We start from the raw sequence: 14,364 nt of genomic DNA, 5'->3' as shown, positions 1-14,364 counted from the left end.
GAAGCTCATAGACCATTTGATGTTCGCCCGGACGTTCTAACGGGACAGTAATAATGTGGCTAGAGGGACAATAGGTAACTGTTCTTTCTCTCTCATTCATTCCGTAATGCTTTTATGTGTCTATTTTCTTTTGTGTGGCTAAAAAGAACAATAGAGAGAACAATAGAGTAGCCCATTAATACTGTCCCGTTAGAACAGACAGACGGACGGACGGACGCCAGGGGGCAAACATAATACGGGGGTATAACATAATATGTCCGAAATTCTTTCGAGCATATAAAAAGGAGGATAAAGTCACATCAACAAGTTGCAAACTTAAAGGAAGACGATTTGACATTGTACTAACGTCACGATGAACTTTTAGTTAACTATTTCAGTGCAGAAATAAATTTGTTATAATGAATGACAAGTGTTTTGGCTCCTGTACAATAGATTTATTGAGATCATAACGATCAATGAATTGATACTTATAAAGTGTATCAAATTATATACTAACTAATCCACTCAAACTGTGTGCGTCAGTTGAGTTGTGTGACGTCAAAACCATTGTTGTGTTTTTTTTTGCAAGTTACATGCGGTTGAAATGATATCAATTGTGAACAATGCTTTACCATTCAAACATGCATTACAAACCCAATCAATACTGCATGATAGACTTTCAAGATTAATACCTTTCTTTTAAAGAACAAATCGCAAAACATGTAGATACGTTGGGAGCCTTGGGTTGATATATTTAGGTATAGGATTTACGTTAAGACACTTTTAACATTTCAATTTATTCGGTTCCATTTATCTACAGCCGTCACAGAAAATATACAAGGGCACTTCCTCCGAAAAGGGAGTTAATTTAATTTATTCTGTTGTATTTATTCATACATTGTAATTATTTATAAGCACCACATAAAACACATGTAGGCAACACTTTCTGAAGATTGCTTTAGTTTACTCAGTTCGATTTACATAAAACCCCTGTCACACTAGGGCGGCATTCTCACGGCGTCCAAAGAAAATTTTGAACGCAGAGGTGGGCGCAATAAGATCGCAAGCCTCGCCGCAGCATCAGTGTGGCATCGCATAGAACGCCGATGGGATCGCAATATGGACGCCATAGCAACTCAGTAGCATCTCCACTTTTAACAAAACAGCTGTCAATATAAAGTGGGTTACAAATCTTTTTTTCAGAGAAACTGACGATAAATCTAGCCATTTATAAAAAATGTACACTTACATGTATCTACATAATTTATCATCCTAGTATTATACATAATAACAAACAAAAGTGTGATTCTTTTCTCCATTTATTAAGAAGTACATTGTATAATGGAAGATATAATAATAATAATATACATAAATATTCTTCAATGGAAGAGATTCATAGATATTTTTTCAAATACAAAAAAATTATACTGAAATATTTTGATAGTTTTGCATATTTTCTAGCAGTCATTCACAGAAAATTACAATTTATTTCAATACGGCGTTAACCATTATAGCGCTAATGGGATGATGATAGGTCTTGGAATAATAAGCGACAGTTCCAAGTTCAAAATATGACAATTCTATGATGAAAATTCAGCAGTAAAAGGATTCTTCAAGATTGTTTTTTTTCATTTCAATCCACACTGACACTGCTAAGATCATACTTTACTGGTGAATGAAGACCTCCGGTGCCTCTTCTTGCATTATTGGGGGAACAAGCGGGCACGTGAATAGAACCGCCGACATTCTGTATGTTATATCTTACATATTTAAATGATATATTACTCAGTATGGTTTTCCTTCGTTTAATGAGTGAATATTTTCTTGAAATAAAAAGAACCACCGACCTTCCCTAAGAAAAGAACAAAACAGGAATAGACATATTTCAAGACTACTATTCTTTCAGATTTTACCAACGATAATATACGCTTATCACATATTTTAAAAGACACAGTATGAATGTTTATTCAAAACAGGAATTATATATTTCATAATAAGGCTACGTATTGAACATAAACACTCCTGAATTATACACCTTCATAAATACATTAATACAATCCAGGATTGAGGAAGAAACACACAAACATTACAAGCAAACCTCTTACAAACATAAAACAAATCAATTTAAGATATTTTGAGATATAGTTTTATATCATAAGCATAAATACATGTCCTTTTATATACAGCTTGAATTGTGAGTATAATAACTATACTGAATTGGTTATTGTGGAAAACAGTTTAAATATTTGAAGAAAAAAAAAGAATGAATTTTGAAGCTACTGGGCTTCAACAGTCCTTGTACAGAAAGCCTTGAATAGTATGGAAAGCATGCAGTAAAAAAAGGCTTTTTGCCATTATCTTGGTTGTCAATGGTTACTCAATACATTAATTTTTGGTATTACACAGTATATGTTTCAAATAACTAATTCTAAGACTTTGTAGAGTAATTGTATAATTATATTCTAATTATATTCAATCAAGGGCTAATAAATTATAACCACTTCCCTTATTTTCTATCTCTTCTCTGATATTGCATTGAAAGTAACATAGCACTAAATCTTAATATTTGGTAACACACAAAATTGTCATCACATATTGACATGGTTACAAACATAAATATTGTCATGGTGTGACTATAAAGTTGCTGTTTTTCGCATAGATAGAGTTTTCTTTACATATAAGATATAATAAATATTGCTAGCACAAACAACTGATGTAGAAAGTGCCATACATTAAACTATTAATAGCCTCCTTAATTGGTGTATTTCTTCCAGTATAAATTAAACATATTCAATTTCTTTTTTTTTAATTTTTACTAATGTTTTAAGTGAACAACATATATATGACAAGGTATGTAACCTAGGAGCATTCATACACTCACTGTCTGAAAGTCAACTTGCTATCTGTAAAAAATTAATTTCCATAGGAAACATATTAAACCTGGGAAAAGTACAGAATATTAGACTTCACTTCCCATTCAATTAATCACTCAATTGTAATCTGTTTTCAGGTTATTCACCTTTTAATGGTTCACTTGGTCTTTTTAAAAATTTATTTTTATGAAAGAGTCACAATACTTAAGTTCACCTCTATACAGTACACAATTATTGAACTACCAATTTTCATTATAATAATTTTTATGTTTGACAATTATTACTTTTTATGTTTAACTAATGTAAAGTGTTGGTATCAAATTACAGAAGAAAAGGGACTTTAAAATCATATATATATTTAGAATAACAGTTAAGAAATTTGACCTTCACTTACTCTAAACAGCATATTTGTACTTTAAACCAGCAAGTGCCCCTATTTCAATTAACCTGTTCTACATAAAAGACCTCACAGTACCTTTAAATAGTGTAAAAAAATCATTCGTGCATGAACTCCCTATAATTATTTGAAATATTGAAAGACATACATAAAGAAGAATCTATAATAAAACTTAAAATGTCCTTGTTCAAACAGAGACCTAGAGAGAAATACAAACATAAGAGATACATAAATATCACAGTTCATATTACTGTATGATAAAATCATTGAATATTTACAGTTTCCTTATTAAACCTATTGAATATCTTACTTTTAATATATCAATACCCCATAAATTATACAAAGTTCTGCTTTTGTGAAAAAAATGTTTTCAATGAAGTATAATTAATCCTTTGTAAAGCTTTATTGTGCAAGTTTATTATGCTGTCATTGGTTAAAACAAAATCTAGTCATAAATTTTGAACATAAATGAACAAAATTAAAGTAAATTTTGGTGAAAAACATAAATTTATAAAACCTATCATCTAAGGCTGTCATCAAAGTTTGTTTGGATAGTTTAATTAATAAACTATCTGAATACATATATACATGTATATATCAAATAATGACAGTAAATTATTTAATAAGATGGCTACAATCATAGTAAGTCATGTACACTAAATCTTACATTCACATTGTTTTTCAAAACCAAAAAAATATTTTATAATAATCTAAAATTCTTGATCTACCTTGCCATTTACCTTGACATTTTGTTTGTTTGTTTACAGACAATAAATGATGAGGATTTCGAATGACTCACTTTCTCTTGAACACAGTGCACATACAAAAAAGGTCTTTTGTATAAGTGCTTATAAATATATATATCAACAATGTGAATAAAAGATGTAGAAACTTCCATGTATGGCACTAATATCCTATATCTATTATATCATTCATTGATAAATACAGGTATTTCTACAGATAAAACATAACTACAAGTTTTGTCATATATCATATGGCAAGCTTGTATCATAGGAATCTTTATATTTCTTCTTTGTGAACACACATAACATTCTTGTCAAATTGCACAAATAATACACTACATTGTATTGTATATAATTATACCAGCAAGTCTTGGCAAAGCTTTTGGTAACTTTTTCCATTTCCCAAAATTTCTTATCATAATAATGAATAAATTGACTATAACTTGCTATGATAACAACTATGACAACATGTTAACATAACATAGTCTATAATTGGCCATTTTAGCACCTCATCACATTACAGCTGTCTAGTCTGTCACAAGTTCAACAAAATGGTTTTTTCTATTCCCTTACTTCCTTATATCTGCCCCAGCCATGGAAACATTTAGTAAAGTTTCTATGTTCTTTGTATTTCATAGCAAGTAGTAATTTTCTTGGTTTGTCTGGTTGTTTTGCTCGTAAATGCTGGATGTACACCTACAACATAACAAAATGAACAGATTATTTTAAATTTCAACAATCATATTATCTCTATTCTTTACATTAACCTTTATTAACCTGCTGTGTTTAGTAGATTTGTCCTACTTGGAAATTAAAATTCTATTGAAGGTTTAAGAGATTTCAATATCTAAATACAAAAGGAAGCACTGCATGCTGTGTTAACATTACATTTTCATAAATATCAATAAATGTTAAAAGGGGGCATAACTCCTAAAATTATTGCTTTCAAGATAATTCCTCTTGTCTAACAACTATTCCTTGTCATGATTATCAAGTGTTGCAAGTTTCATATTGAAAGCTTTGATAGTTTTAAAAACATCCTGTTTAATTTGCAATTTAAACAAAAAATTCTAGTCAAATAAATGTCTTTCCAAATTCCAAATATCATGATTATTAAGTTCTCCAAGTTTCATATTGATGCCATTCAGTCAAAGAATTATAGGTCTTTTTCTCATAAATATCTTAAATTCCGACATTACTAAATCTAGAATAATGAAAAATACTTATGTCAGAAAGTTTCCACTCTATACAATGTATATATGTATAAATAGTTAACATACCTGTGCACTTTTGAAAGCTAATTTGATCTCAACATCGGATGTTTTCTTGCCGACCCAAAGGAATACTTGCTGACCATTGTCCAGTATCATGACATCATCATCAGCCAGATCATCCTGTAAATCAATCAATCAATTAACTTACAATTTAAACCTTACTTTTGTTTCCAATTACTCAAACGATTCATTGTGTTAAATCAACACCTTGTAATATATGTAGATCCAACATATATGTTTGTTTGGTCACACTGTACTTGTAAAGGCAGTATTGCAGCCTAACTGCTGAAGGAAGACCTCAGGTGCTCATATGTGCATTATTTCGGGCACCAGCAGGTATCCAAGTAGAACCACTGACATTCTGTAAGACAGCTTGATAGCTTCTACACATAAAAGAATCCAAAGCCCCTGATGGGATTTAAACCCTTAGTAAACAATAGCCAGTTATTTGAAGTGAATAACCTTATCCACTTGGACACTGAGTCCCCCCTAAAAGTTATACTAATATTATACAACAGGAAAAAGGTCCAGAACATGTTATGAGTTTAGGACATTTATTAAGTCAGATAATATTAAACAAAGTCAAGACATCACAATCTATATGAATCCTGTTTTAGCTCTTAATGACATACAAGAAACTTAAAAATGTTAAATATTTTACCTGACAAAAGTCGGCACATTTTTCTGAGACAGCAAAGTAACCTTTCTCATTTGAACATCTGAATAATCTGGCAAAGTTCATGAATCCAGCATCCTGTAATTAAAAGATAAATTATTTTTCATAACAATTACAAGCACAATATGATATTATAAAAACAAAACTATCTAGCTCACTACTGTTGTACCTTTAGCTTTGCCTTTGGGTCTATCATATTAAAATATCTATCAAAATAGAAAAATCTATAAGCAAACCATATTTTTCTCCAGAAAATGTTATGCTATGTGGTGAATTTAAGTGTCAAACATTACTTACAATAATATCAATATTTAATGAACAAGATAAAAAAAATGTTTGTAATAAGGGAAGAAATTGCTTAGTGTTTAATGTGTCTGCCTTTTGGTCATGGGGTTTGAGCATTAAATCAAAAACTTGTGGGTTCAGTAAGCAGGCACAATAAATGTTCATATAAATTCATATAAGTGAAAATCTTTCATCATAATAAACCTAAGTTGAATCTGTTAAAACTAATATTAAAGATAATAACAACAGCATGACTTAGAATCTTTTGCAAATATTCTTAAATGTCCATCACTAAATGTGAAAGCTCCCAAAACTTTAATTTATGGATAGTGTTTGAAACCTTGATTTGCTACTTTTAAAAGCATAAAATTTATGCTTTAAAATAGCATATAAAGAAAGATAACTCTATCTAGCAAAAGGCAACATTTAACTGTATGACCAATATTTCTTGGTGTACTAAAATGTAAAGAAGCAAAAATGAATACCTACCTTATCATAAGGTTTCTTGCCACCAATTCCAACCCAGAAGAAATTCTCTGGCTCTTCACCTTCATTGATCATTTGTACTGTGTAATTATCCTGCAAATACAACCATGGTTTATATAAGATAGCATAACCTTATTTAACAACTGCTAAATCTAGCATAATCTATTAACTTATATGTGCACATATTTAAACTCAAATGTTTATGATGTCAAATAAAAAATAGGGCTAATAAGAGATCTGAAATACTCGAGTTTTTATACAGTTAAACCTGTGTTAAAGACCAGCTTTGAAAGAAAACCAATTGGTCTCTCCTTGCATGGCCTTTTTAAACAAGTTTGACTGTATATGTCATGAATGCAATTATTCATTTAAGTTGCAACAGTTACTTTAGCTGTTTTCACCATAAAATTTGTACAGAATGATTACATTATTCACTAATCTTACAAAATTTTCAATGTTATTTTGACATATTTCAAATACCTTGTACATAAGATATGCGATTTCTTCAGTAAGTGAAGCATCTTCATGCTCCGCCTTGCTGCCACACCAGACATACACCACACCATTTAGATCCTCTGTATCAAACGGTACCATTAATATATAACTGAAATTATACAACATACTTTACTTACATATACTGCAGCTACTTTAAAGAGATTATCAAGAAATTCATATTAGATAATCTTCTTTAAACACATAGTCTGGGTACTGTGTTTATGAACTGTCTAGTGAAAAGGTACAGAATGGAGTTTATCCAGTCCGCATTAGCAAGGGAGGTAAAAACAAAAATCATCCAGGTTTTTGTCCGATTGGAAAAAAAGTGTGACACAGAGGTTTGAACAAAAAGAAATTTGCTGTGTAAAACTTACTCTATTAAAAACACTTCAGCTGCTTATTCAAGGTCATGAAAGGGTAAAATTGACAATTTTTCTAAGCTGCATGCCTCCAAATGAGCCAAAATATTTCAAGCAAATCAAACTTGAGAAAAGTGTACTAAGATTTTAAGAAAAGTAAAAAGATTGAAGATTCAAGTAATAATATAATTATATGTTTTGTGTGATTACTGACTGATTTTGCAGTATTTACAACAATTTTTACTTTGTGACTTACAAATTTTTGCATATTTTGACCTCTTTTTTATAATTTACGTGGATTGTATGTGCCGTTTGAAATGTGTAAATTACTGTCTTTGTTCAATCAATGTAAATACATTTTCAAAATGTTCATGAAAATTAGCACAATTTTGGAGGCATGCTGCTTTAGATCAGAACAGATTTTATAAAAGTCTTGTTTATTTAGTTCTTTTTCTTTATTTTCTAAAATAATGAATATTAAATCATTTTCATATACAGACAACATGAATGAATTAAAGCAGTTTGAGCAGTGAAAATCATTTTATACAATAACAACAGAATATTCAAAGTATACAAATATTTCCATGGCAACAAGTTAAAGCTAATAAAAGACATTCTAATGTTCCTGGTGAAAGCTTTACTTTAAGCATTTACTTACCAAAAACAAGAATTTAGTAATGCAGCATGTGGCCTGATCTGAAACATAAAATAAAACAATGAATAATCAAAATTACGTAGAACTGTTACTTACTCAAAAGACTTTTTGTTACAAAAACTCAGATATACTCAAATTACTTTATATCAATTTTAACATATATAAATTTCTGCATTCTACTAATTAGATTGTAATTATGCCTAGGTCACAAATGAAACGGGCGCCGTCCTATTAAACGATTTTTATAAAATCGGCAGATTTTTTGATGTCGTGGACGCCGGGCGATTTTAAATCTGATACCTTGCGTGGTCACGAATGAAACAGTCGTCGGGCGATTTTTGCCCCAGTGGGATTTTACAAAAATTGAACGGATCAGGCGGTCCCGCCCGATTGTCCGTACGGCGCCTGTGCGATTTAAAAGTGAATCGGGCACGGTTGCCGCCGGGCACCGGGCGACAATGCTTTACATTTAATGACATCCTAGATCAATCAGCCAGTTTAATTATCCATCAAAGAAGTCAGCTGCCAAACCCAAGGGGGGAAGGCCAAGGAGCTGGTCCGTGTTGTTGGGACAACGAGTCACCAACGGCCATATCGAGGACCATAGAAGGCGAAAATCAAGCAGACATTCGCATGGACATTGAAGAAAAAATTCATGTTTACTAGTATTCAAAAGAAATTCACAAATATATTTTTGAGGCAATTACAAACTTCTTCAAGCGAAATTACAACAAACACAAGCAGCCTGGTCGTTGGATGAAACAAAACGATGACCGCCCGGTTCACCTGTACATGAAATCGTCCGGGTTACCCGGGCGATAAATCGTTTGACTACTTAGCTCTATTAAGGCACTGGGCGGGCCCGGCCGATTTGTCCGCCCGGACGCCTTTTAAATCGGACGCTGTTTAGTAGAACAAAAAAATCGCCCCCTATCAAAAAAATCATCGCCCGCTGGTCGCCACCTGGCGACCGAACGAATGTCCGCCGATGATATTTATACTCAGTGACCCCAAAAAAAATTATCGTCCGGCCGCTGTTAGCTTTTAAGTATTACTTAAAACTCAAAGGCGCCCGCCCGATGAGCAAAATTTTCAGCTGCTGCCGTCCGATAGTCACTGCCGCCGGACGGACGCCGGCCGATATTGCGATTTTTTGAAGAAACAGATGCCGCCCGGCGGCATTTTCTTATTTGTGACCTAGGCTTTACACTGCCTTCCTATATTTCAATTATATCAACTATTTAAATATAAAACAAGAACGTGTTTGTTAAACACAAATGACCCAGTCCCAATTCTTATCAGAAACAATTTTTAAAAAAAGGTTTTCCCATTCACTCAGTTATGGTCAGAAGAAAAATTGGCAATTAAATTGTAAACAAAGTTATATAACTTGACAGAGCATGACTTTTTGTTATTGTAAAAAATATAAGTTGGCATGTCATTGCTAAATTGTTAAGCCATTGGTACAGGTAGAACTTAAAGATAGATTCAACTTGCCCACGGGCATTAAAACAACCAGTGACATACATGTATATATAAATGATAACAATACCTGAATACATCTAGTAGATATTATACCACCGTTGGCTCTAACTTCAAAGAACTCAACCTGTGGTTTCTTAGGATCCTGGTTAGGTTGTCTTCTCTTGCCCTTCCTGATGACAAACTTGCGTTTAAAATGTGACATAAACTTAAGGTTCTCCTGTTGTTGATGAGTCCTTACAACCTCTAACTTGTCACCAAATAATGACTCAAACTTCTTCTGTAAGCTGATAAATATAAAAACAAAATACAAAATATGAAGTTATACAAAGAAATATACCAAACATTCAAATGAAAATCAATTTTTCATGTCATTCACAGCACAATTTGAGTTACAAGTGTTTAATTACTTTTCATTTTTTAGTCACTTTGCACTTTAGAAATGAATTATCTGGAAAAACAAAGTAAACATCTGGAAAAACAAAGTAAGCAAAATATGAGCTTTTAAACAAGTTTTTCGTCCAGACCATCATCAATTTGTTACATAAATCTCTCAATAGTATTTCCAGTTTCTTCAGTGCAGTATTTTTAATACTGTTTTTATAAACGACATAATAATGTACATATCAAAAAGTAAAAAAATATAAACCCATAATGGTATTCATTTGGTTCTTTTTACGTACAAAAAATGATTAAATGCAAAAACTTGAGAAATTTATTTATGAAATTGTAATTATGGTCGAAAACAACCAAATCTTTTTCGCTACCTGAATGTGAAGGTAAGATAACCCATATTGCCAGCATCACGGCCCTGCCAGAAATATACGACACATTTTATTTGTTCCTCCGGAGGTTCACCTTCCTCGTCCTCTTCTTCATCTTCCGGTATATCAACCGGTATCCAATAGCGACACAGAAATACATAACAATCCTCACTGTGAAATATACCTGAAAAAAAATCATTCATCAATTTTTTTTGTTTTTTTTGTTTTTTTTATTTAACCTTTGTTTTGTTTAAAACAATAACAAACATAATTTTATCCCTTAAAATTAACTTCAAACCCAAAAAAGAAACAAATATTCAACAAACTTATTTTTTTTCATTGTTTTAGAACATAAAAATACAAATAAATATATTAAAACGATAAAAATGAGGATTTTTAGATTTTTTATCCCAAACCCATTAAAAAATTACTTTTTAGAGAAATTAAAAAACTGTATTTATGATAGACTGGAGGTAGGTAACCATACCTATTTCATTTTCAGGCAGCTTGACAAATTTCTTTCCTTCAAGGACAAATGCTTCCATACCATCTAAATCTTCATTCCACTCTTCAATCAACTGTTCCTGTATAATATAATTTAAACATCAGCTACATTTGATGACAATTAAATACTTCTTGATTCTTGAAAAACAAAGACCTGTGCTAGAGTCAGCATGCTCCATTTTTTAAAGTTCCAAGTGTGAAAAGAACATCTTTGTTAATTTGTAAGACATATTCTCTTTTGTAAACATTAAATAAAAAAAATAACAAAATTGTTTTGTTTTTAATGTGAACGCTAAACAAGTCAGTTGTAGAGAACATTTATTTAAAATTTAGAAATAAAACGCTTATAAAAAAAAAAAACAATGCCAAAACCAACTTTAAGCGGGTACTGTTAATTTCCAATAAAAAGGACCATGCAAATTATAAATTGGCTAACAACTCTTTTCTCATGGAATTGAACTTTTGTATGTGTAACAAATACTAACAGTCATATTTCAAAATTTAAAGACCTATAAATGTAGATTTCTTTCTACTTACAGCTTCATCTCTAGGCATGGAAGGTTGTCGAGCCATAAACAATGCTGACAGATCGGTCTTCATCTTATCTCGCTCCATGATCACCTTCATGTCAGCCCCTCTTCTTGTAATAGACTCTGCAGTCCTTGTATAATCCACAGGCAAAACATCGTCCCAGCCAATAAATTTTGTTTTAAAGATTTGCGGCTCGGTACCTTCCAGACAACGTGTGACACTACTAAAATCCGGACGTTCTAACATGGCATTTAACTCTTGAGACAGTTTTAATGCAGCCGCTCTGATCAATCGTGTTGATTTTTTACCAATCCAAACAAATACGTCTGTTTTACAATCAAGAATGTATACTTGCTTTGTGTCTAGTATTTTTTGTTTCAACTTACCACCAGGAATATCAACTGAAATATATATTTGATTACTTCAGATCATGTGTTAATCATTCATCTTGAAATTAAATATTGTAATATTGAACTCCCATCTATTAACCCCTTACCACATTAAATATCTAGAATGGACTTGTGCATCTTTCAATCTGGACAAAACCATTCATTACTTTTAGGGAAACCTTCAAAATATGAATGATGAACAGATTTTCTGACTGATCTTAGTCTATACTGGTCACATGTGTATATTCAGCTGCTGACTGCACGCTGAGCATTTAATAATGGATAATTCAATATCTTAATTAGGACTAGGGCATTCATAGAATATTGCAATATGGATATATCATCGATATGCAACAATCAGGACAATATCAATTAATAGTTTAGAGTATTGATACAATTTAAAACCCATTCCTTCATGTTTAGTGAAATTATATTATGTTAAGGGAAAAAAAAACACTTGTCTTCTCTCGTTTGAACCTTGGATTTAATTTTCAGAAATCTGTAAGATATAAAACCATGAAAATATACTACATCTTTGGGTATCATACTGAAATTGTAAGTATAAAACATGCTTGCATAGCCACAAGATGGCATTTTTATTACACATATTCCAATATTTTCAAATGTACAATGTATCTATGATATTTGGTTTTTGATATACAACATTTTCCATCAATGACAGCCCTCATTAGGACATAGCCATTGCATAAGGTTAGATGTCAAAAATGCCCTAAATTGACAAAAGCATACCTTGAGGAAGTTCTAGGTAACCCATACCCAGTCCAACCTTGTATAATCTTGGCTCTGCTAGTTCAAAGTCATCAGGTATCCATTCCTGGAAAATAAATTCATACAATAATTAAAAACTATTAACTTGACAAACTTAATACAAAATAATGATAAAACTTATAATTATTAGAGTCTGCACTGCTTTCGAAATTTATAGGGCTCCAAATTAATTTTCATATTTATCAGGTTTTTTTTATCTATTTCTAAATTCAAGGCCCTACCTATTTATTTCCTTGTTATTCCAACCATATTTATAAGACTTCCTTGTTAGTTCCATATTTATAGAAAACTGCATTAATCCCTATTTATGGCTCTTCCTATTTCTTCCTATATTTATGGGACTTGATATTTATTTTAAATTTTTCATTGCCATTAGTCTTTCATAAAAGATTGAATATAACATCTTTAAAAGATGACACATGGAGATTGTCATATTGTTTTCAATTATTTTAAAACAGGCTGACTTCATTTCTTTACCGTCATTGTAATAGAAAATTGACCGCGTCACGACAAAACCAACATAATGGGTTTGCGACCAGCATGGATCCAGACCAGCCTGTGCCTATGCGCAGTCTGATCAGGATCCATGCTGTTCTCTTACAAACCCTATAACAATTAGAGTAAGTGATAGCGAACAGCATGGATCCTGATCAGACTGCGCGGATGTGCAGGCTGGTCTGGATCCATGCTGGTCGCAAACGCATTAAGTTGGTTTTCTCGTGACGCGGCTCAAATGCAATTACCTTAATAGGTGAGACATCCTTGGCAGAATGAACATTGAGAGCTCTCCAGAACGGCATTTCCTCGCCACCTTGTGTAACAACTTCTATCTCAGATTTACTTTTTCTCTCATTCTTATTGATCTTCTCAGCTATCAGCCTATATTAATATCACAATATACTTGATTAAAGTTTATCTTAACGATATTTTGATTATAGAATACTTAATGCTTTACTATAGTAGAAAAAAACAAAAAGATGTTTGTTTCTTATACTGTCTGCAAAGGAAACTGCAACAGTGCAGCTTTTCGTTTCTTTCCCAAATATTTCATTAAGAATTTTTTTGTCCAAAGTTTTCTTCTACTGATGGTTAAAAGCTTTTTTATGTTACTAAATATATAATGTTACTATATATATCTAATAAATCAAGATATGCTTTTATGTTTAAACCATAAAATAAGAACTATTTCTGTAACAAATTTTCCTCGCATTATGACAGATTGAATTTTATGTTACCAGATATTGTATGGTGTCCCTTCCCCTCACATTTTTTCTTTAAAAACAGTGTTATTTTCGAAAATTTCAAAAAATCACCATCAGAAAAAACCATTTTGGGCATAACTATTTATTAAACTTGATTGGTGGCACAGTCAATTAGGCACAATTAAAGCATGACATGGAATAATTGCAGTTTGCTGTGTAATAATTTCTGGACAAATACTCAATGAAGGAATGATAGTTACTGAAGACAAATGTATATAAAGTGTGCTCATAAAACATTTAACTCTAAAAATGATTATGAAAGCCCCTAAACTAACAATGAACAGTTCATAATTAAAAGCAAGAAAAATGTTCATCACAAAAAATGCAGCATAGTAATGATTGACAATAACACAACAAATTGAGTTTTTCTCTAGTAAAAAAACAACAACAAAAAAGTTATTTTCTGAATTTTACAAATATT

The 14,364-nt window shown here is 31.6% G+C and overlaps 1 protein-coding gene across 2 annotated transcripts in view; it reads right to left on the bottom strand.

The window, feature by feature from the left end:
• Positions 1-1,282: 1,282 nt before the first annotated feature.
• Positions 1,283-14,364, bottom strand: part of LOC132735918 (protein flightless-1 homolog) — a 39,465-nt gene continuing 26,383 nt past the window's right edge. For both annotated transcript variants that reach the window (XM_060722955.1, XM_060722956.1), the window contains 12 exons: positions 13,425-13,560; positions 12,643-12,727; positions 11,510-11,904; positions 10,956-11,052; positions 10,472-10,652; positions 9,775-9,991; positions 8,226-8,263; positions 7,194-7,317; positions 6,717-6,806; positions 5,928-6,020; positions 5,273-5,386; positions 1,283-4,688 (listed from right to left, as the gene is read on the bottom strand). In XM_060722955.1, coding sequence (XP_060578938.1) covers positions 4,554-4,688; positions 5,273-5,386; positions 5,928-6,020; positions 6,717-6,806; positions 7,194-7,317; positions 8,226-8,263; positions 9,775-9,991; positions 10,472-10,652; positions 10,956-11,052; positions 11,510-11,904; positions 12,643-12,727; positions 13,425-13,560 — 1,705 coding nt within the window. In that variant the 3' untranslated portion in view covers positions 1,283-4,553. The remainder of the gene's footprint in view (positions 4,689-5,272; positions 5,387-5,927; positions 6,021-6,716; positions 6,807-7,193; positions 7,318-8,225; positions 8,264-9,774; positions 9,992-10,471; positions 10,653-10,955; positions 11,053-11,509; positions 11,905-12,642; positions 12,728-13,424; positions 13,561-14,364) is intronic.

The sequence above is a fragment of the Ruditapes philippinarum genome, unplaced genomic scaffold, assembly GCF_026571515.1.
Source record: "Ruditapes philippinarum isolate M1 unplaced genomic scaffold, ASM2657151v2 ctg2298_1_1_1_1, whole genome shotgun sequence".
Lineage (NCBI taxonomy): Eukaryota > Metazoa > Mollusca > Bivalvia > Venerida > Veneridae > Ruditapes > Ruditapes philippinarum.
This window is presented reverse-complemented; position numbering and strand designations above follow the sequence as displayed.